General features: G+C 59.5%; 2 protein-coding genes across 4 annotated transcripts; one reads left to right on the top strand and one right to left on the bottom strand.

Annotated features, from left to right (window-relative positions):
- The first annotated feature begins 1,240 nt into the window (after window positions 1-1,240).
- Window positions 1,241-7,215, top strand: LOXL4 (lysyl oxidase like 4). Its single transcript, XM_053949101.1, is given in 17 exon segments — window positions 1,241-1,280; window positions 1,283-1,326; window positions 1,329-1,387; window positions 1,389-1,696; window positions 1,824-2,002; window positions 2,151-2,362; window positions 2,897-2,935; window positions 3,056-3,266; window positions 3,406-3,589; window positions 3,855-4,009; window positions 4,329-4,496; window positions 4,698-4,860; window positions 4,985-5,228; window positions 5,499-5,614; window positions 5,707-5,843; window positions 6,034-6,145; window positions 6,269-7,215. Coding segments are annotated over 17 exon segments (2,442 nt in total). The 3' UTR covers window positions 6,340-7,215.
- Window positions 7,216-8,321: 1,106 nt separating this feature from the next.
- R3HCC1L (R3H domain and coiled-coil containing 1 like) lies at window positions 8,322-19,936 on the bottom strand. Of its 3 annotated transcripts, none has more exons than XM_053949482.1 (7): window positions 19,859-19,936; window positions 13,295-14,778; window positions 9,586-9,761; window positions 9,403-9,473; window positions 9,194-9,289; window positions 8,895-9,035; window positions 8,322-8,729 (listed from the first exon to the last, which is right to left on the bottom strand). In XM_053949482.1, exons 2-7 carry the CDS (start codon window positions 14,762-14,764, stop codon window positions 8,674-8,676), a joined length of 2,010 nt encoding a protein of 669 aa, XP_053805457.1. In that variant the 5' UTR covers window positions 14,765-14,778; window positions 19,859-19,936; the 3' UTR covers window positions 8,322-8,673. The 3 variants fall into 3 exon arrangements, with proteins under 3 accessions (XP_053805457.1, XP_053805458.1, XP_053805459.1); XM_053949483.1 differs by lacking the exon at window positions 19,859-19,936 and adding an exon at window positions 19,755-19,820; XM_053949484.1 differs by lacking the exon at window positions 19,859-19,936 and adding an exon at window positions 17,840-19,744.
- Window positions 19,937-20,951: the final 1,015 nt, after the last annotated feature.

Here is a 20,951-nt window from a genome sequence, read left to right as displayed (position 1 = left end):
TTCCTGGCCGGTCCCTGGGCACGGCCGGAGCACTGGGTTTCCTGTTTATCCCCATCCCACGGCGGGGCACGGCGGGTGTGTGGGCAGCAGGGTGCCCCGGGGACTGGCGGCACCCCAAGCCGGAGGTTGCTCCCGGGGCAAGTCGGGGCGGGGGCGGGGGCGCGCATCACCAGTCTCCACGTCCCACGGAGCGGGGCTGAGCCTGAGGACCCTCACAGCCAGCCCGGTTTATGGATGGCATAGGTGATGCCCCAAGCCCCGGGATAACTGTGCTCCCGGCTCACGGTACCATCCCATACCCTGCCGTGGTCCCTGTGTCCCCCGAGTCCTGGCCCCACCGCAGCACCTCCAGGCATCCTATGCCCGTGCACCCACTTGAACCACTGCGTGAGTGGGAAGCTGCAGGGAGTGTCCCCGGCATAGCAGTTCGTCATCTCCAGAAAGTCCATGCTGTGGCAGGCTGCGGGACAGCCCAGTGAGGGGAGCATCCCTGAGCGAGGGAATTTGGACTCGGGGGAGGTCCAGCCTCACAGCAGGTAGGGACTGTCCGGGACAGCTCAGATCCTCCCGGCTGGACAGGAAAGGACAGGGTTTGGGACAGGAACGGGTTTGCCCCAGTGTGCGGTGAGGCAGAGTAGGGCCGGGGGTGGGCAGGGAGCAGGGCTGGGCTCCAGACCAGAGGCGGGGAGGCGGGGGGCCCCCTCGGGTCGGCCCACCCCGTCGCACCATAAAAGCGGCTGCAGGCGGTGCCCAGCGGGAGGCAGGAGCTGCGGGATCCACTGCCGCCAGCGCTACCGCTGCGTCCCCTCGCCACCACCGTGTCCCTCTCCACCGCCTGCCCCGCACCGCTGCCGGTCCGGCACCACCATCCCTTGCCAGGGTGAGTGCCAGAGATGGCCCTGGGAGGGGAAGTCTGGGTACTTGGAGGGGGGTCAGCAATCCTACCAATGCTCTGAATGAGGATGCAGGGGAAGAGGTGAGGTGATGGGGATGGGGCTGTGTGCAAGATGGGGAGGAATCCTGGTGTTCAGTAGAGAATCCAGGTGGACCATGAAAGGGGGCTCTGTGGGGCCCTCACCCATGTCCTGAAACATGGGGCAAACAGGAAGCAACAAGAGCGCAGGGCAGTGTTCGTGGGGCGGCCCATGGCTGTCAGTGCCCAGGAGGGCTGTGTCAGAGCTGGGTGACCTGTGAAGAGTGTAGGGCTGGGGTATACTGTGAGTATGGCAGGGACCAGCCCATGCATCCCCCACAGCACAGGGACAGGAATGACACCACTGTGCAAGAGGGCACGAGATCCCTCCACCATTGCCCAGCTCCTGCAGCAGAGGGGGGCTGCAGCTGCTCCCCCACTCTGCCATGGTCCCCAAGGACTCATTGTTGGTCTGTCCCCAGGCATCCACTCACAGAACCATGATGGTGATGCCAACTGGCACAAGTCACATCCTGCTGGTGCTGGTGCTGGTGCTGTGCTGGGTGGCCCCCAGCAGACAGGAGCTGGCCCCGGTGCAGCTGCGGCTGGGGGGACCACGGGGTCCAGCTGGAGAGGGCCGACTGGAGGTGCTGTACCAGGGGCGCTGGGGCACCGTGTGCGATGACGGCTTCGACTTCCATGCGGCCACCGTGGCCTGCCGACAGCTGGGTTACACCGCAGCCATCACCTGGACCCACAGTGCCACCTACGGCCAAGGGGAAGGTAGGGGGCAGGTGGGGAATGGAGGCAGGGGCTCCTGATGAGGGCAGTGTGCTCCCCGCTGGCTGTGGGAGCCTCCCCACGGGGCTGTCTGCACCACTGCATGGGGCCTATGACGCTGTGTCCCCAGGCCCCATCTGGCTGGACAACGTGCGATGTGGGGGCAGCGAAGGCTCTCTGGCAGAGTGTGTCCACAATGGCTGGGGCATCAGTGACTGCCACCATGGTGAGGATGCTGGTGTGGTGTGCTCAGGACAGCGCCTGCCTGGCAACTCCCCCCAGGCTACCACCTCTGGTCACTTGGGAGAGGTGAGTGGGGACCCATGGCATTCACCTGTGGCCAGCAGGGTACGCCGGGGTTAGTGGCAGGTCCCACTAACCCTTCCCCTGGCCCCTTTTCTGAACACTCTGCCCTCGATGCTGGAGCTCCACGCCCACCCCATGCCCACTGTGGCAGGTGCTGGGACTAACCCTGGAGGAGGTGCGGCTCAAGCCCATCCTGGCACGGGCCAAGCTGAGCATGCCAGTGATGGAGGGTGCTGTGGAGGTGAAGCACAACGGGCGCTGGAGGCAGGTGTGTGATGCCAACTGGACCAGGAACAACAGCCGCGTGGTCTGCGGGATGCTGGGCTTCCCCCGGGAGAAGCACATCAACACCAGCTTCTACCGGTAGGGATGTGGGAGACATGCGCTGCACCTGGGCATGTGGGGCAGGTGCCTGGCTGGACACACTGTGGGGACAAGAGACTGGAGCAGTGGTCAGAGAAGGGCTGCACATGTGGGTGGGTGTGCGAGGTGCTGGTACGGCCTGGCCATGCCTGCATCCCCTTCTTGGGCTTTTGACAACGGTCACAGTTGGGCTCAGCAGCATCCAGAGGTCTTTGGAGATGGTCACCATCATGACTGGCAAAGTGTGGGAGAAAGGAGAGGAAAGATGAGTGTTCCTTGGTCCCTCCCACCCTGTCTCAGCCTGGAACTATAAATACAGTCCATAATGAGCCCCTACTGGTGCCAGGAGTCGCACAGTCCCACTGGGACACATGGTATAGACGGGCTTGGCACAGTAATTGCCAGTGGGGAGAGAATATGACGTACCCTGGGGTCTCCATCTCCTGCCAAGGAGGGCAGAAATGACGGGGCAGGGGGTTCGGAGTTGGGCAGTGTCAGCATGCTGCCTCACTTCCTGGCTCTGTACACCCACAGAAAGCTCTGGAACAGGAAGCTGAAGGACCCCAACTCCAGGTAGGACTCAGCGCTGTGCATGGTGAGCAGGGCACCTTGAATGAGCGCCCAGCATGAGCACTGGGTGGGGGAGAGTCTGGCACCCGAGCTGACCCTGGCCCTGCTCCTCTCCCTTGGCAGCCTGAAGACCCTCAGCCAGAAGAACAGCTTCTGGGTGCACAAGGTGCGGTGTCAGGGCTCAGAGCCCCACCTGGCCCGCTGCCCAATGCAGATGGCCCCACCAGCCCCCCGCCAGCACGCCTGCCCCCACGGCATGCACGCCATCGTTAGCTGTCTCCTTGGCCCTGCCTTCCAGAAGGGAAAGGGCAAGAACAAGACAGCCCCAGGAAAGGTGAGCCCTTGCAGAGTTCCATACCCTCTCCCACCGACAGAGAGTCCCAGGGCTGAGCAGCACTCAGCCACCCCGTTTGCACTTGAGGAGGGGGCTGGCTGTGTCCTGGGCTTGCTGACTGGCTGCTCTCTGTACCCAGGTGCTCCCAGTGCGGCTGCGAGCGGGCACCCATGCTGGTGAGGGCCGGGTGGAGGTGCTACGCCACGGGCAGTGGGGCACCGTGTGTGACAAGCAGTGGGACCTGGCTGCAGCCAGTGTGGTGTGCCGGCAGCTGGGCTATGGGACAGCGAAGCAGGCCCTGGTGGGAGCCCGGATGGGACAAGGTGAGGCAGGTGTTACAGCATGGACTTGGGGAACCTCTGGGGTTGGAGGGGTATGATGGGGAAATCAACTGGTCTAATGTGTCCTGCTGGAGAATCCTGGGATGCTCACACAGCTCCAGCCCACCCTGGGATGAAGCTACCCTGACTGCTCCTGCCATGGGCAGCCCCATTCCCATAGAGAATGCCCAGATCAGGGGAAGGAGGATGAGGGTCCTGCTCCAGGGTGGTCATGGAGTAGGGAGCACTGACCCTTCCTATGCTTTAGGTCTGGGGCCCATCCATATGAGCAATGTACAGTGCACTGGCCATGAGCGCTCCCTGGGCGAGTGTCGCTTCCAGGATGCTGAGCAGAATGGGTGTCGGCACGAAGCTGATGCTGCCGTCCGCTGCCACATGCCCTACATGGACTTCAAGAGCCAGGTGAGTCCCTGCCTCCTTCCCAGAGCCTGTTGAACCCCAGCCCCATTGCACAGTCCCTGCTCCCCAAGCTCAATGCCCAGTGTGGATAATCAGAGCAGCCCTGGGGTGACCCAGGGGATGGGGGGATACAGAGCAGCACCCTGATGGGGTTCTGCAGGATGATCTGGTGGCAAAATTGGTCTTGTAGGGGGGAAAGGAGGGAGATGAAGATGAGGGATATATTCAGCTGGATGTGCGGGGCTGCTTGTCCCATTGCAATGTGGGATGGGAGAGCTGACGGTCTGTGCCACATTCCAGTTCAGCCCCTCTCTGCCAACAGGTGCGGCTGGCTGGGGGCCGCAACCCCGAGGAAGGCGTGGTGGAGGTGCTGGTGCCAGTGCAGGGACAGCTGCAGTGGGGTGCAGTGTGTGGTGCACAGTGGGGCCTGAACGAGGCCATGGTGGTCTGCAGGCAGCTGGGGCTGGGCTTTGCCAGCCATGCCCTCCAGGTGAGTGGGGTACCAGCCTGGGGCCAGAACTGCAGGGGTCCTGCAGGATGGATAGCGTGGGCATGGTGTGGCCAGGGGCTCTGGGATGGGATGGTGCAGGGACAAATCCCGGTGGCAGTGTTAGGGCAGGAGGGGAGGCAGGTGGGAGCTGGCAAGGGCTGCAAGGACTGGTCCCAAGCACTGTGCTCCTCCTCTGTTCAGGAGACGTGGTACTGGGCAGGCAGCCCCGATGCCACCCAGGTTGTGATGAGTGGGGTGCGCTGTGCCGGCACCGAGCTGGCCCTCCAGCAGTGCCAGCACCATGGCCCTGTCCATTGCCCCAGCGGCGGGGGACGCTTCTCAGCAGGGGTCACCTGCACTGCCCGTGAGTAGCAGGAGCCCATGGGGTACTGCTGGAGGGAGCACCCCCCTTCTCCTGTAGGAGAGTAGGGGGTGCTATGCGGGGTGGGGATCACCGTCTCAATCCCCGCTGATCCCCTCCATTCCAGATGCCCCAGACCTGGTGATGAACGCCCAGCTGGTGCAGGAGACAGCCTACCTGGAGGACCGACCCCTGGGGCTGCTGTACTGTGCCCATGAGGAGCGCTGCCTCTCCCGCTCTGCTGACAACATGCAGTGGCCCTATGGCCACCGCCGCCTTCTTCGCTTCTCCTCCCAGATCCACAACCTGGGAAGAGCCGATTTCCGACCGAGGATGGGGCGTCATGCCTGGACTTGGCACCAGTGCCACCGGTGAGTGGCCCATAGGCAGGGGCTGGCAGGGAGCTGCCCTCTCCTTGGGCCAGGCAGGGCATGGTGGCACCCGTCCCCAAAAGGCTGTCCCACCCGGGGTAATTAACAGCGTCTGAGCCAGCACTGTCATTACGGCTTTATTTGGCTTCAGAGTTGTAATTTGCTGAGTCCCTGGGTGCTGCCCTACTGGAAGTTCTGCCGGGGTTGCCTGGGCCAGCCATGTGCTCCCTGGCCAGGCACTGGTCCTGTGCTCAGCCCCTGTCCCCACAGACACTTCCACAGCATTGAGGTCTTTACCCACTATGACCTGCTGACGCTCAATGGCTCCAAGGTGGCCGAGGGTCACAAGGCCAGCTTTTGCCTGGAAGACACCAACTGCCCTGAAGGTAGGTGCTAGCTGCAGAGCTGACAGAGGCTCCCATTCTGCTCCCCAAAGGGGCTCTGTCTGTGCCTCCCTCACTTCCCCTCCTTGCTGCAGGTCTTCAGCGACGCTTCGCCTGTGCCAACTTTGGTGAGCAGGGGGTGAGTGTGGGGTGCTGGGACACCTACCGCCATGACATCGACTGCCAGTGGATTGACATCACCGATGTGCCACCGGGCAGCTACACCTTCCAGGTATGGGGATGGAGGGGTGGGGGACACCAAGCTACCAAATCTCAGGGCTGGGGAGTCCCCTCCATGAGCACAACAGCATCTCTCACCTTGCACATCAGGGTGCTGTTCTGTACCCTGCTGTGCATGCCACAGCCCTGCCTGGCCAGGGCATAGCAGAGATGCTGCCAGCCCTGCCCCTTGCCCTCCCCAGGTGGTTGTGAACCCCAAGCATGAGGTGGCTGAGTCGGACTTCTCCAACAACGTGATGAGGTGCCAGTGCAAGTATGATGGGCAGCGTGTCTGGATGCACGGCTGCCACACAAGTAAGGAGGACGGGAGCATAGGGGCCATGGCAGGCAGGGTGAGGGAAGTGATGAATCTGAGGGTGCCACAGGTTTCTTGTGCCCCCACACGCACACCTACCCCCACAACATCGCTCTCCCCAGGTGATGCCTACGGTGCCGACGTGGTGAGCGATCTGGAGAGACGGGAGCGCCTGGCCAACAACCTCGTGTGAACCCTTGGCATTGGCGTGGTCCCAGCAGCGCCACGGGAGAGTCCAACTCCCGCACCCCAGCCCCTGTGCCCTGGCAGCACCGGACTGAGCTCAGGGACTTGCAGACTTTTGTATTTATTGATGCTGCTGCAGAGGATGGAGATGAGCGCCAGGGCTGGCGGGGAGTGCCTGGGGGTGCCCAGTCCCGTGCTCCAGCGGGATTTGAAAGAGTGGCCCAAGTACTGCAGCAGGCCTCACCTCCACAGCCCCAGGGCCCCCCAGACAACTACCTCAGCCTGCTCAGCCCCCTATGCTCCAGCAGACTCAGGACAGTCCCCAGCCACCCATGCACCAGTCCTGTCTTCAATAAAGGTTCTGTGAGCTGGGAGCAGGGTGCTGTGCTGTGGAAGAGGGGCTACTCCTTTATCAATCCCATCATCACCTCCTCCTTTCCCTGCACTCTTTCCTATTAGGATCACAAAGCCAGTCCCCTGCTGGGAACAACTTGGTCTAGGCAATGTATCCCCAGCCAGGCAGTGTTCTCCCTGTGCCACCCAAGGCCACCAATTCCCTGGCTGTCTGCACGTGGCTGGCATCAAGCAGTTCTGGCTTGCCATCAGTGGTCCCCATGGGCCAGGACACCCTGGCCTTGAACTGGCTAACCCTGTGCATGCAAAAAGACCCAGCCAGCTCTGTGGCAGCATGGGCTGGCAGCCAGCCCAGCAGCCACAGTGTATGCAGCTGACATGCTGGGCTTTCCCAGGCTGTCCTGGCAGCTTCCCAGACATGGGAGCTGTGGTAGGGCCACTCTGTCCCTCAAAACCCTTGCTTCTGGGCACAGAGTGGGGACACAGGGAACACTGTGCCCTTGCTCTCTGTTTCTTACCTCCCGTGGTTTCTACCTTTTTTTCTTACAACAGGAAATAAAAGGGAATGTCACCAACACATTCTGTACTGTCTGTTCCCCAGATCGCCAGCCACGGGGCAGTGCCACCCCTCTCCTTGCATACCTCTGTCCATTCCTGCCTCGCTGGCAGGCACCAGCCTGGGGTGGGGGGCTGTCAGCACCCACCTCAGCCCAGGACGAGTCAGGCTGCACCCACACGTGAGGTCCCTGCACGTGGAGTTGCTGCTGGGAATGATGGTGATGCACTGGAGGGGCCTGAGGCCAGAGACCGTGGCAAGGCACGTGCTGGTGGAGGCTCACTCGGCCAGGCTCGGGCTTTGAGGGATGCCGGATGGTGGGGAAGATGTTTTCCACATGAGAGCAGCTTTGCTCCCTGAAATTTCCACCGGCCAAGCCACGAGCATCCGGGAACAGCAGCCGAGATGGCTCCCAGCTGGCAGCGCTGCCGGATGGTGCAGGGGCAGGCAGCCACCACCACGGGGTCATGACCAGCTCCACTGCTGCCAAGCTGGGGGACAGCCAGGGGACGCAGGGCAGCCACATGAGCTCTTCAGCGACCAAAAGCATGCAAACTGCTGGTAATGGTGGCAGAAAAGCATCATCCCCATCCTCACCTCCTATGAAAGGCCCCAAAACCTCAGAGTCTGCAGAGCTACAGGGTGGGAATGCTGGGGCACACAGAGCTGTTTTTCAGGTGCTGAGAGATGATGCAAAGCAGAGCCAAAGGCAGGTCCCAGGTGCCAGCCTCCGCCCAGGGGCAGGGCAGGAAGCCCCCAGCCTGCCATGGCTGGCAGCATGGCCACATCAGAGCCCCATGTGGGGCCACGAACACGGCCCTGCCCGTGCTCTGACAAGGGCCCTGCTGTTCAGGGCTGCAGCTGCTCCGCGGAAGTAAACAGGGTTCCTGCCAGCACATTCCTGCCTGCCGTCCTGCCCGATCCCTCCTGCCTGCACATCCCCCACACCCGCTGGGGACACCCAGCACCTGGGAGGGGTGGACATCCCCACAGCGCTGCAGACCATGCGCAGCTGCCCCAGGCACGCACACCCTCCCCCGGTATGAAGGGAATGGGGAGCCACCACCCAGGCAAGCAAATAAAATAAATGGCATTTATTAGCAAAATAAAGGACAGAAACTCTCACTCACAAGGCCCTTCCAGGTGGCCAGGGCCACCCCACACAGCCCCTCACGCTCTCTGCTGAGCTCCCTGCATCCTGCTGTTGCTCCTGCTGTGGCTGGCAGCCTTGGGGGTTCTGCCCTGGGCAGGGTGGGCAGTGCTGCCTGACAGCAACAGCATCCCCACAGCACCAACCAGCCCACGTGCTGCTCAGCCCTTTCGGCAAAGCAGCCCAGTGCTTTTGGACGCAGAATCTGTCCCAGCTCTGAGATGCAGAATGCTCTGCCTGCCTGCAGAGAGGGACATGGGCTGAAAGTGCAGCCTCCTGGCTCAGTCCCGGCCCTCCCAGGCATCCTCCCGCTGCTTGTTCTCCAGGCGCTTCCTTTCTGCAGAGACAAGAGGGTGAATGCCACATCTACCACCCCACCTCCCTGTGGAAGTGGCTGGAGTCCACCCTGCTGCAGCCGCCTCTCACCCAGCAGCTCTGTGAGACAGAGCATGCGTGAGGAAGCCCCCCTATACTGCAGCCCCTCCAGGCACCCAAAACTCACCTTGAGCTTCTTGCAGCTTCCTCCGCTCGGCATCTCGCTGGGCTGGTGTCTGCTTGCTCCGTACCCCCAGGGCACCGATCACCAGCCGCCTGGCCAGGACAGCTGATGTTTCAGGGCGCTCCTTGGCTGGCTGCAGGTACTCTGTGAAGAGGGGGGACATTAGTGGGGCACTCTGGGAGGGACAGGGCAGCTGGCACAGCTGTGGAGCCACGCTGGCTGCCCCATCCCTCCCCAGTTATCAAGATAATGTTGCAGCACAAGCACGATGGACCAAGCTGGCACAGGGCAGCACCACTCACCAGCATATGCCCTGGCTTTGGCTTTAGAGGCGCGGGTGCCCTGGGACAGTGGGCGTGTCTTCACCATCAGGTGCTTGGTGCTGAGGGCATCGCGTGCTGCAGGAAGAGAGCAGCATGTCCACGTGCAGGGTCAGCCCCATGCCCAGGATCTGGCTGTGGGAGAGGGATGCCTCCTCTCTGCCCATCCCCAGCTGAACCAGGAGCAATACCTGTTATGGGGCTGGAGAAGATGCCCAGGGCGTGCGTATCATCCACCCATTTAATATCAAAGCCTTTTTTCCTGCCGAAGAGAGGGCAGGTCAGCGAGGCATGGACACCTGATAGGGAAGTCATCTGGAACAAAGCCCAGGCAGGGAACCCCAGCACCAGGGACAGAGTGCTGGCAGACTCACTGATAGCTGCAGAAGACACGCATCAGATCCTCGGTGCGGAAATCCGAGGGGAAGTCATAGATCTCGATGACGTGGGGCAGCTCATCATCGCTGATGTCTGGAGCAGCAGGTTCGGCCCCATAGTAGTTGAAGCGAGGTGACTGCTGGCTCTCCTGGTGCTTCTCACCTCCTGAGAGCTGCAGCAGTAGGAGAGGCACAGCACTGAGCAACCTATGCCCACCTGCCTCACAGCAGTTCCCAAAGCGTGGCAAGTGCTCCCCAGAAAGTTGTCCAGGTCCCTGCACCCCAGCACTGCAGATGGATTAATGGCATTGAGAATTAGGAGTTATCAACCAGGGTTCTCACACCATAGACTTGCTTTTCCCATTACCAGCATCCCTTCACTTGCCACGCTCTGTGGCCAGGTCAGGGACATGGTAGGAATGGCAGGGGTGAAACAGCACATGCATCTCCAAGCACACCCCTCCTTCCACAGTGATGTGATGACCTGAAATACCTTAGGGGAAGAACAAGGAGCAGGATAATAATGCCAGGAGGAAAGTTTGATGTCTCTCTGCCACATGGAAGCACCAGGCTCAGCACACCTTGGCTGCAGCACATGCACCGGAGCAGCCTATCAGCACCCCAGGTGCCAAGATGAAAAAGACAGTGCTCCACTGAGGAGCAAGTTCTGCTGGTTAATCACCTGTGCACCTAGAAATTTATGTTTTATTTCTCATTTGAATTTGTCTGATTTCACTTTCCAGCCAGTAGTTCTTGTTCTGCTTCTCTGCCGGATTAAAGAACCCTCAGTCCCTGGTCTCCTCCCCATCACAGCACTTACTAACATTAATCAAGTCCCTTCTCAATCTTCTTATTGATAAAATGGGTTGTGCACCTTTAATACCTCACAGCGGAGCACTTTCTCCAGCCCTAAAAGATGATGGCTGTAGAGCTTTTCTACCTTGCGCATTTTTCAGCCTTTATTTCAGAACACAGGCAGCAGGCTCCCGCTGCCACAACACAAGGGTGCAGCCAGCCCCTATTTCCCTCTGTCCCACAGCATTGCCAGTGCCAGCTGGTCACCCTGCACCATGCTCTGCCCAGTGGGCTGCCCTGCATCGCTTGCTGAATCCTTGCTTTCCAAACCACACCATGCCAGTGGCCAAGGAGATTCACTGTCCTGTTTCAGCTGAGACACCAGGCCAGGTGCAGTCCAAAGCCACTGACAGCTCCCTGTTCCCTCTGGAGCATGGGGCTGGCATGATGCCAAGAAATGGGTACATAACTCAGGCAGGTTCCCACCCCGATCCCCTAAGCGATCATAGCAGAGCACACCATGACTGCAAGGTTAGAGTCCATAAATCCCAGCCAGCTCAGTCGATAAAAAGTGCTCATTCCGACAATTTTATGGGGAAGATGGATTCATGGCAGGTAAGGGGGTGCTGCCATAGCAGCTGGATGCTGGTGGAGGGTAGAGCTGAGTTATGGAGCTCATGGGACAAGCCAGCACTGCCAACAGAGCCTCCTGCCCTGCCATCACCCCCATGCAGGCAGCACACTCATCAGGTGCCCTGCACCTGCTCAGGGGAAGCAAGGGAGCCATTCCCAGGCAGGATTAAGCCCTGTAGTGCTGCTTGAGGGAGCAGAGCACTCAGATAGTGTCAGGCACCGGGAAGATGATTTGAGAGCAGGAGCACAGAGTGCCAGAGCAGCCCTTGACCTTCACAAATCACCAAGTGTGGCGGGGCAGGAAGGACAGGAGCCGTCTGGCAGCAGGACTCGGCCACGCGGCAGGCACGGCTCAACAGGTCCTGCAGCACTGCCAGCCTGGCACACAGCGTGCCAGCAGCTCCCCAGCCATGGGGCAGGGCAGGGAATGCGAGCCATGGTGAGGTCCCCAGCCATGGCAGGCATCCCAAGGAGGGTTCGCCTGATGGATGGACAGACAGATGACAGGGAAAATTATGCCTGTCCATCACATCTTGCTGCTCTCTGAAGACACACTCCTGGCAGAGCAGGCCAGGGGGGATCTGTGGCTGCTTGCTTACACCACAGCCCTGGGCAGGCACGCACACATCGCAGCCCCTGCCGTGCCACACCACCTGATGGAGAATCCACAGAGCCTGCAAGGAAACGGTCGCAGTGCTTAATTACTCTGTGTTCAAACTGATTTCTACTCTGAATTTGTCTGGTTTCAGCTTCCAGCCAATGGTGCTCACTAGAGTGGTTTTTTCCTGCTAGATTAAAGAGCCATCCGCTATCAGAAATCTCTCCTCCACACAGAACGTCATAAATCTTGCTCTCTGCCAGCTACCTGCATTGCATAAGGATTCAGTTTCGAGGAAAATGTTGCTAATTTTCTTGTTCTTTATGTTAATTAACAACAGCTCCATCTTCCCAAGAGCCTGGGCCCTCCCCACGCAGCTACATCCACCTGCTGGGAGCTCAGAGGGCTCAGGAAGCACAAGGCGCCATGTATGAATCTGCAGGGGACAAAGATGGCAACATTTGATAAATCCCTATTTCAGGTTCTTTTTCACCCATTTTGGGAAGCTCCCTTTAAAGCTGAAACTTGTTTCAGAGCTTGTGCATAGGGGAGCCAATACAGGTACTCCTGGGAGTGAGAACCCGTACTGCACAGCACAACCTTGCCCACAGCATCCTATGGCCGCACCATAGCAGGGATCCTCCCTGACCTTCCTCCCCCGAGGGCAAAGCCGTGCCCATGGCATCAGCCCACAGAAAGCCAATGCCACCTGCACCAGCTGCCTCAGAGCAGCAGTGCTGTCCTCCTCACAGCAGCACTCACCACAATCTCCAGTCTGGAGGCTGAGGGACAGCGGCTCAGGGGAGCACAGCCATGCAAGGATGGGAATACCCAACACCCTTCCACATCTCCCAGATGCAAGCCCTCTGTGTCCCACCATCCCAGGCTCCAAGAGGACACATCAGCCCAAGCAAGGGCTTGCAAACAAGGTGGGATCTGTGCCCCTCAGTAAGAGTGCTCTTGAGTTAATCTGATCCCTTCACAGATGCTGTTATCAAGGTATCACCCATCACTTCACACCCTGCTTCCAGCCAGGGATAGGCAGACGCTGGATGTAACAATAATAACGTTGTTTGTTTCCTCAGGTACATTAACGTCACTTGGAAAATTACCAGTTTGACGCTACTGATTTAAAATGCAGTAAGGGATATCCAGCCTTGCTGCAGGAGCCAAGCTTTCCTCGTGGATGGCAGCAAAACTGTGTGGGTCCTGGCACTAAGCAGCCAACTGTAGTAAATTCAGCAGCATCTGTGCAGGAGGGAATGGCAATGAGCCACAGCTGATTAGGAAGCCATAGATTCGAGGAAACATCCCATTGCTGTTTCAATGGGATCCTATCCATCTCAGCCCATTTCTTTATCACCAGCCCTGGTTTCATGAGGGTGCAGTTGCAGTTTACATCACTTCAGCAGGTTTTACTGGGCACACTTTATGTACTACAGAGGGACGATCACCCCAGCCTTCTCCAGCAATGCAGGATGGGGTGGGACAGATGGGGAAGATGGAGATCCCAGGTGTTTCGGCAGCACAGGGGAAGGCTGGCTCTAAGAGCAGGCAGCACAGCCAGCTAGGCTGACTGGGTGCAGCCCACCCACCCCACGCATTCACCCCAGAGAACACAGGAACAGACATCCCCCACAACCCTGCCAATCCCCACAAACACTGGCTTGCAGGAAGTACCTCCTCCAGCAGGCGTGGGTCCAGGCAGTCTCCATCATCATTGAACAGCACATCCCAGCTCTCCTCAGAACCTGGGCTGGTCTGGCTCAGGGTTTCAGCACTGGCACTGGTCTGTCCTTCCTTAGGGGAGCTGCTGTGGAGACCTCTCTCTTCTTTCTCAGCCTCCTGGTGCTTCTGCAGCGAGCCCACATCCTCATCTGGCCTTGCCAGCTCCTTGGCCCAGGACGCAGGTGAGATCCCCTCCATGCCATGGCACAGCTGCTCTAGGGGCACTGGGGGCTCACAGCTTTCCAGAGGTGCTCCTTCCCACGGGCTGCTCTCAGATCCAGCACTGCTATCTGTGCTGCCTGCTTCCACTACAGCAGGCACCAGGTCACCCTCCCCACTGGGATCCCCAGCACCAGCAGCGCTCTCCCCCATGACGGGCGGAAGCTGGGATGGGCTGCCCGTGCCCTGCTGTGGAGTGCTCTCCCCTGGGAGCACTGGAACGTCGCCCATGCTGCCCCTCAGGAACGCAGGTTGGCAGCTGGCTCCTGGTGCACACAACGTGCTCTCCCCAGGAAGCTCAGCTCTGCCTCCCCATGTCTCCTCTTCCTTTGGCACTCCAGTGGCACAACCCTTGCTCTGTTCTGCCAGGAGAGACCTCTCCTCCTCCCAGGCTTTTGGATTCACTGTCCCCACCTCCACCTGGGGCACTCTTCCATGGTTGCCCACCCCTGCTGACTGCAGGACAGCCTCTCCCAGGCCTTGGGAGAGGCACCCAGCTGGATCTAGAGTGCTGTCCCCCAAGTGCTCCAACATGCCACTCAGGCCTGTCTGACAAACCATTGTTGGGCTAGCAGCGGGTGTTGGGCTAGTGGAGTCATCCTCAGGCTTGGGGGTAGCCTTCACAGCCCCAGCCTGGACATTCTCTGGGGATGGAGGGTCAGGCTCAGTCCTTATCCTGTGGTCATGGCTGAGCTCTCCAGGTTCTTCATGAGATGCTTTGTCCTGCCTGTCCCGGGGCTGAGCAAGAGCTGGATCTGGGCATGGCTCACACATGCTGGGTGATGCCTCCAGGCTTTCCAGTGCAGTAGGGCAGCTGCCTCTCGTCCTATGGCTGTGCCTGGCAGAGGCTGTCCGCAGCTCCTTTGGGACGGCATCCACCTTGTTTTCCCTCCTTGCCGCTCTGCCTGCCTGTGTTCTGGCACAGGGGCTTCTCCTCTGCCCCTCGCCACTGGCCCAGCCAGAGTCCTGCACCAGGCGGTGGTTCTCAGGCTCCCGGCGGTGGCTCTCAGGCTCCCGGCGGTGGCTCTCAGGCTCCCAGCGGTGGTTCTCAGGCTCCCGGCGGTGGTTCTCAGGCTCCCGGCGGTGCCCAGCCCGTATGTCGCCTGCCGCTTGTGCCTCTCTCTCCCGCCGCGCTTTGGGCACGTAGAGCGCCATGTCAGGCTTCCTGCGGCGCACCCGGCCGCCCTCCGCCTCCTGCTGCATGGTGCCACCAGTGCCTGCCAAGGAGAGAACAGCGTCACTGTCCTGCCTGCAGCCCAACAGCCCCACAGCTGAGGGCACAGTGGGCAGCCCCTGCCCAGGTCACTGAGTCGGGGTCCCAGCACCCAGCCCTGCTCCCTCAGCAACTGGCACACAGTGATAGGTTGTGGAGCTTCAACACGGCCCCACAGCAGAGTACCAGCAGACAGGGTTTGGGGCCCGGAGCACCCCACAGCCCTACAGCCTTTGGTGGGGCACATCCAGCTCGGGCGAAGCAGGGAAATCCTGACAGAATCACTGGGGCACCTGCCCTGCTCCGGCAGCTGCTACCTGGGACCCTCAGGCTCAAGGGAACAGCATCTGCAGCTGAAGCAGAACACTGAGACCAGGCACTACTCAGCCATCAAAAACCACAGAGAAGCCTGAGGCAGCCACAGAACAACAGGAAGCAAACCCCAGCGCAGGGATACCCTGGCGCAGGACCATGGCATGATGCAGCCCTGCTCACCTGCTGCCCCGTCCCGACAGAGATTTATTTTTCATCATCTTTGGCAGAAGCAGGCACACCACAAGTGGCCAGGCCCCCCTGCCCCTATAAATATGCATCAGACAGGGTTTATGGAGACGGATGGTGCAGGGGGCTGCACTGTGGTTGAGGGGAAGGCAGAGTGGGGCTGGGCTGGGGCTCCATGATTAATCACTGCCCACTCCATTTAGGGGGATTCATCACAGGCCGCTGTCAGGTAAATCACTGGAAAAACACCTCTTCAGTAATTAATGTGAAGTGACGGATGGACAGCCCCTGGGCCCATTAATCTGGACCATCAGCGCCGACCGAGATTATGAATGTCAGGATGCATAAACTGCCGGCAGATCAATAGGGCCAGGAACCCATCCAAGGCTCTCATTTCCGAGGCACCTCCGGTACATTAGCCTCCCCTCCACACAGCCCCTGACCGAGGCGCGAACGCTCTCCATGGCCCCTCACCAACAGCCAGCAGTGGTGCCGGGAAGGCGAGGGGAGGCCAACCACTGGCTGGAAAGTGGCTGGGGCTGCCCACGCCACACGGCATCATCCCCTCTTCCTGATGGATGGACAGACCGTTGCCTTGGCATGATGGATGAGTCTCTCATGGCTCTCTGGAAACCACTGGAAGAGCCCAGCAGGGCAGTACCCCTAGCATGACCACGGTGCCTGTGCCTGCACCTCATGCTGCAAAGGTGGGCAGGAACATGAGGTGCAGGCACGGGTGCCGTGGTGATGCTGAGCACCATCCCAGGGCTGCCCCAATCATTTTTCTGTCTCCATAGCTCTTGTCGTTCCCCCCCCCTCCCATTCTTTGATACACTAATTTTGCTGGCAGAACGATCCCCTTTATCTTTATCGACCGCAAGAAAGGAATGTATCCTACAAACCTTCCAAGGACTGGATTAGTCATTTTTCAACACTGAGGCATTATACATTTTCTCACCGAGTGGCAGCCGAGTGCCAGAGGCGAGGGGGCACTGGAAGCCCCCCCAGCACCACCACTTCTAACCACAGACAGCTTCCAACTGCACCGAAGCATGTTCTGCTGAAGGACTTTTCCCAGCCAAGCCCAAGAGTCCCAGGCCATGGCTCATTGCTGAATGACTTGTGGGGGTCAGTGATCTCCCCAGGCTCTCCTTCCTGACAATTTCCAGCACGGGGAGCAACCAGAAGCAGCAGTGCTCCATGCAGATCCCATGTCACCTCCAAGAGCGTCTGCACATAGGATTTATGGGCTCCTCAAAAACTTGCCATTCACCTTGCCTCACCCTCCAAAGCAGATGGTGCAGCATTAGCCAGACGGCTGGTGCTGGGAGTATCCTCTCCCTGCACAGCTTTGCCTCTGCCTGCCACACACTGCTGGGGAAGAGCTGCTTCCTGCAGCCTGGGAAGAAGCACGGCAAGGTGGCAGATGACCCACACTGGCAGGGATGTCGCAGTGCTTTGTTTTTTCCCCACAGGGCTGCACAGCTCCTGCCCCCAGCCTATCAAACACTTTGTCAATGCTACAGCCACGGGTCAGCACCCACTAATTTCATGCTCTGGGAGGCAGAGCAATGGCCCTGGCTTTGGGTCTCATTCACACTACACTAAGCAGGGCAACCCTACCACTTCCAGAGTTTGGGACCAAGCCTTCCCCATAGAGACAGGCAGCAACAAGCAGTGCATCTCCAAAAAGGCCTATGCTGTCTTGTTTTATGAACCTGCCTAGTAAAAGAACTCAGCACTCTGGCACCATGGTAAAAGAGGTGATGGGAGTGCTGCCCAGCTGTCTGCCACGTAAAGCCCACCAGCCCAGCACAACACAGCCCAGCATGGCCAGGAGGATGCTGGATCATCAGCCAGGAGGCAGCCAGAGCTCTCTGAAGGCACAGGCTCCTCTCACACTGTTCCCAGGAATACCCTGCTCATGGGGAGCTTGTGCTCATGGTATGCATTTGTGAGGTCTCAGCGAGCTGCCCAGTCAGGTGCCAGCCTGTCCTCTAGTGAACATCTGCAGGTCACACGGGCAGAGTTTTCTCCCTGATTTCTCCCCCTGTCCTGTCGAGGGAAGGACCCCACAAACAAGAGCAAGCCAGCCACAGTCCTGCTCAGGGAACCTGGGAACAGGCACGGATGCTGGACTGTGGTGTTCATGTGGAACATGCCAGTTCCTGGAGAAGTCTCAGTGCCACACAGCACCCTCTCAGCAGGCTGCCGCATTTCCTGGCAGGGAGCTGTATTTTTAGCCTTCGAGGTTTCTAATTCCACTCAATCCATATTCCCATCAATAGAGTAGATAACCTTAAAGCCTTGACAGTGAACAGGGATGGCAATACTGGGGGACCAGGAGCCTTGGGGGACCTCACGCAGCCTTGGCATGCAGCTCGCACACCACAATGTCACTCTTTACAGCCTGCAGCAGATTGGGCTCTTTGAAGGGGAAAAAAATAACTATAATAACAAGAATAATAAAAAGGCAGGTACAAGGAGATTCTAAACAGCTCCACTGGGGAACCTGCCACTTGCAGGACTCATCCCATGCCAGGCACGTGCCATGGCACACTTACCAACTGCATAACACCAGCCCCTGACAGCCAGGACAAGGACTGTCAGAGGTTTTGGCTACCTTGCACCTCTCCTGCTCTCAGCAGAGCTCCAGCCCAGGCCACCTGGCTCAACAGCAGGCAACGGGGTCAGGAAAGGACCTGGATACCTGGTGGAGACAGAGCAAAGGCATGAACACAGCCACTAGTACAAGGCAAAGCATTCAAGGAGCGAAGAGCTGCATTCCATCCAACTCCTGCCTGCAGCCCCGCAGGTTTTAAGACCTCCTGTCCCCTGCTGCCAGGAGAAAGAGCTCTTCAGCAGCCACAGCAAACACTGGCTGTGTGAGGAGGTGGCAAAAGCATCCAAGGCACTGAGAGAGATTTCAATTGTGCCTTTCACTTGCAATACTCTTAGGAGACACCTGGAATAGATGCTCTTAGGAGATACCTGGAACAAGAGAAGGGGAACATTCCAGACAGGAAGATGATTTGAAAGTCAATAGTGTCCCCTCACAACTGCAGGGGGGCACAGGAGAGGGAAGGGACAACAAACCAGCAGAAGGAGTTAACAGCCAGAATGCTAAGGGGAATACAAAGGACTTTACAAATATAACCAGGCAGCATCAGCACAAAAGTGAAACGATCTATTAATAAACAAGGAGGGAGAGAAAATTAATGATGTCTCAAAAATAAAGATGACTCAAAAGGGAAAAATCACTGTTTTTAAACAGAAAAATGCAAATGAGGCAGAGGCCTTGCAAAAACAGCTGCAGCAAAAGCAAAAACAGCATGTCCACACAGACACAGTCACCTGGCCAGCCTGGCCAGTGCGGAGAGGAACCTATTAACCTGCTGACACACAGTGCTGAGGAGAAACCAGGGCCCTAGTGATGGCTAGAGCAAACAAGGCACTGATTTTCTCTGTAAGAAAGGACAACACAACCAGAGCTGACAACAGGATAAACCCTGTTCCTATCCCCAGAACAAAACTGGCAATTAAAGGAGCCTGCATACCTGTACAATGAATGACGGATACTGGCTTGCCCAGAGAAGTTATTTCAGAAGAATCACTGGGCAAAGCTTTTTGATGAGGCAAGCAAGAGCCAACTTAGCTGAACTTCAGGGTCTCGTTTTACAGCATCTCTCAAACTTCTACTTGAATAATGAACTGTCATTAGATGATACTGAGCAGCGAGCTGTTGTAAACACCATCCAGAAAGACACGGAAGGAAGGAAGGATCCGTTGAAAGGATCCAAGAAATGTAAGCAGGAAACAAAGCAAGACCCAGCCTGGGAAAATGAAGTTAAAATAACCCAAAGGAGCTACTCAGGGAGCAAGAGCAGCCTGAAAGGCAAGGCCCAGAGCCCTACAGTGCACTTACACCAGAAAGCAAGTGACTGGGATGACCACCCCAAAACGTGCAAGAGGCATATCTGGTCACCAGCATCGCACCATGGGCCACGCTACGGCTGTGACAGCCCCACAGCAGGCAGCACACAGAACTTCGCAGGCGTGGGAAGGATACACGAGGATGCCAGGGGCCTGCAGGCAGCCATGAAAAACAGTGTCCAGCACGTGTGAGCACCAGACACCTGTTTTACAAGGCATGGCAGACTGGCATACCAAGCACCCAGGAATCTGTGTAGCTCCCCTGCACTCGAGGGCTGACACATCGCCCTGTGACTCTGTACGGTGGGAAGAGTTATGGGGTCTGCAATGTGCCCTTGTCCGGGTATCCCGGGGCTTGCCTGCCAGCAGACTGGGGAAGCCGGACTTAGGTGGGGAACAGGGTTTGGACAGGGCGAGGGGAGCAGAGCTGGGGACAGGGCTGGGACAGGGGATAAGGATCAGGGCTGGGACGGGGAGTAAGGATCAGGGCTGGGACACCAGGGTGAGGGAGAGCGGGGCAGCGCCGGGACCGGGCAGGGTGCGCACCCCGGGCCGCTGTGCCCCGGTACCGAGCGCCCCGCCGTGCCGTGCCGTGCCGGGCCGTGCCGGGCCGGGCCGGGCCGTGCCGCCCACCAGGCCGCCGCCGTTACCAGTGGCCGTGCCGGGTCCCCCGTCGCTCCGCGCCGCGCCGCCGCTTCCGCCGCGCCGAGCCCGCCCCGCCGTGGGGAGCGCCGGGACCTGTAGTGCGGGACCTGTAGCGCGGCCCCGGCGCCCGCCCCGCCCCGCCCCGTGCCCCGGCCGCCGCTCCTCCCCCGCGGCCGTGGGCGCCCGGGCCGCCGCCGCCGCCGCCGCGCGCCGTGCTCCGCGCGGCACCACGGGCGGCCATGGTGCCACGGCGGGCCGTCCTTCTCCGGCACCGGCCGGCAGCCGCAGGAAGGAGGCTCCGTGGCTGGGATGGTGGTGGACTGAGGGTGCCCCCCCTGAGGCTGCCGTAGGTCTCCCGTTACTGTTCAGTGTCACGCACCGGGCCGGAGCCGTGGTGCTCGCTGTGACCGGGCGGGCAGACATGAGGACACCGCCCTACGAAGGCTTTGGGCAAGCCGGTGCGGCCGCCCTGGTTAGTTCGGCTGATGGGCAGCGGGTCCCTGCCCACTCCCCGCTCCAGGACCTCCTTCCTGCCGAGCCGAAGCTCTCCGGTGCGATTTCCAACCGGCTGTTTCCCAGCCAGCTTCATGGTGCGGGTACCGGAGAAGAGGTGACCCGGGGAGAGGAGTGTCCCATGGCGTGCACGCCGCCTGCCCGTGCCGGGACTGGGCAGCGGGAGCCAGGGCGGCTTCTGCAGATCCCCCTAGACTGTGAAGCTGCCGAGGGACAGGGGACCGGTCACCGGCCACCCTGGCAAGGTGCCACTGAGGCATCGCACGCGCATCCGTGAATGGGGCCGTGCCAAGCACCTTATCCCTCCTTAGGTGCAGTTACAAGGCTGGGACCGCTGATGGCTGAGGTACTCTGAAGTACTCGGACTTCCCTGAGTGCCCAGTGTGGGTCCCAGTACAGCCCCAGGGGCTCAGACTAGGATAGTTACAGTCATCCCACCTCAGGCAGGTGCCCCTGCACAGGACAAGGAAAGCTCACATCAGGCGGGGCCACGCAGCATCCCCTGGGGAGTGGCCCCTATCCCTGCCTCATGTGGCACACAGGGGACCGTGTTCCCTCTCACAGGTAATCGATGGCAGCAGATCC

The sequence above is a fragment of the Vidua chalybeata genome, chromosome 8, assembly GCF_026979565.1.
Source record: "Vidua chalybeata isolate OUT-0048 chromosome 8, bVidCha1 merged haplotype, whole genome shotgun sequence".
In the NCBI taxonomy this organism is placed as follows: Eukaryota; Metazoa; Chordata; class Aves; order Passeriformes; family Viduidae; genus Vidua; species Vidua chalybeata.
Note: the sequence above shows the minus strand (reverse complement) of the source record. Positions and strands in the feature narration are given on the sequence as shown.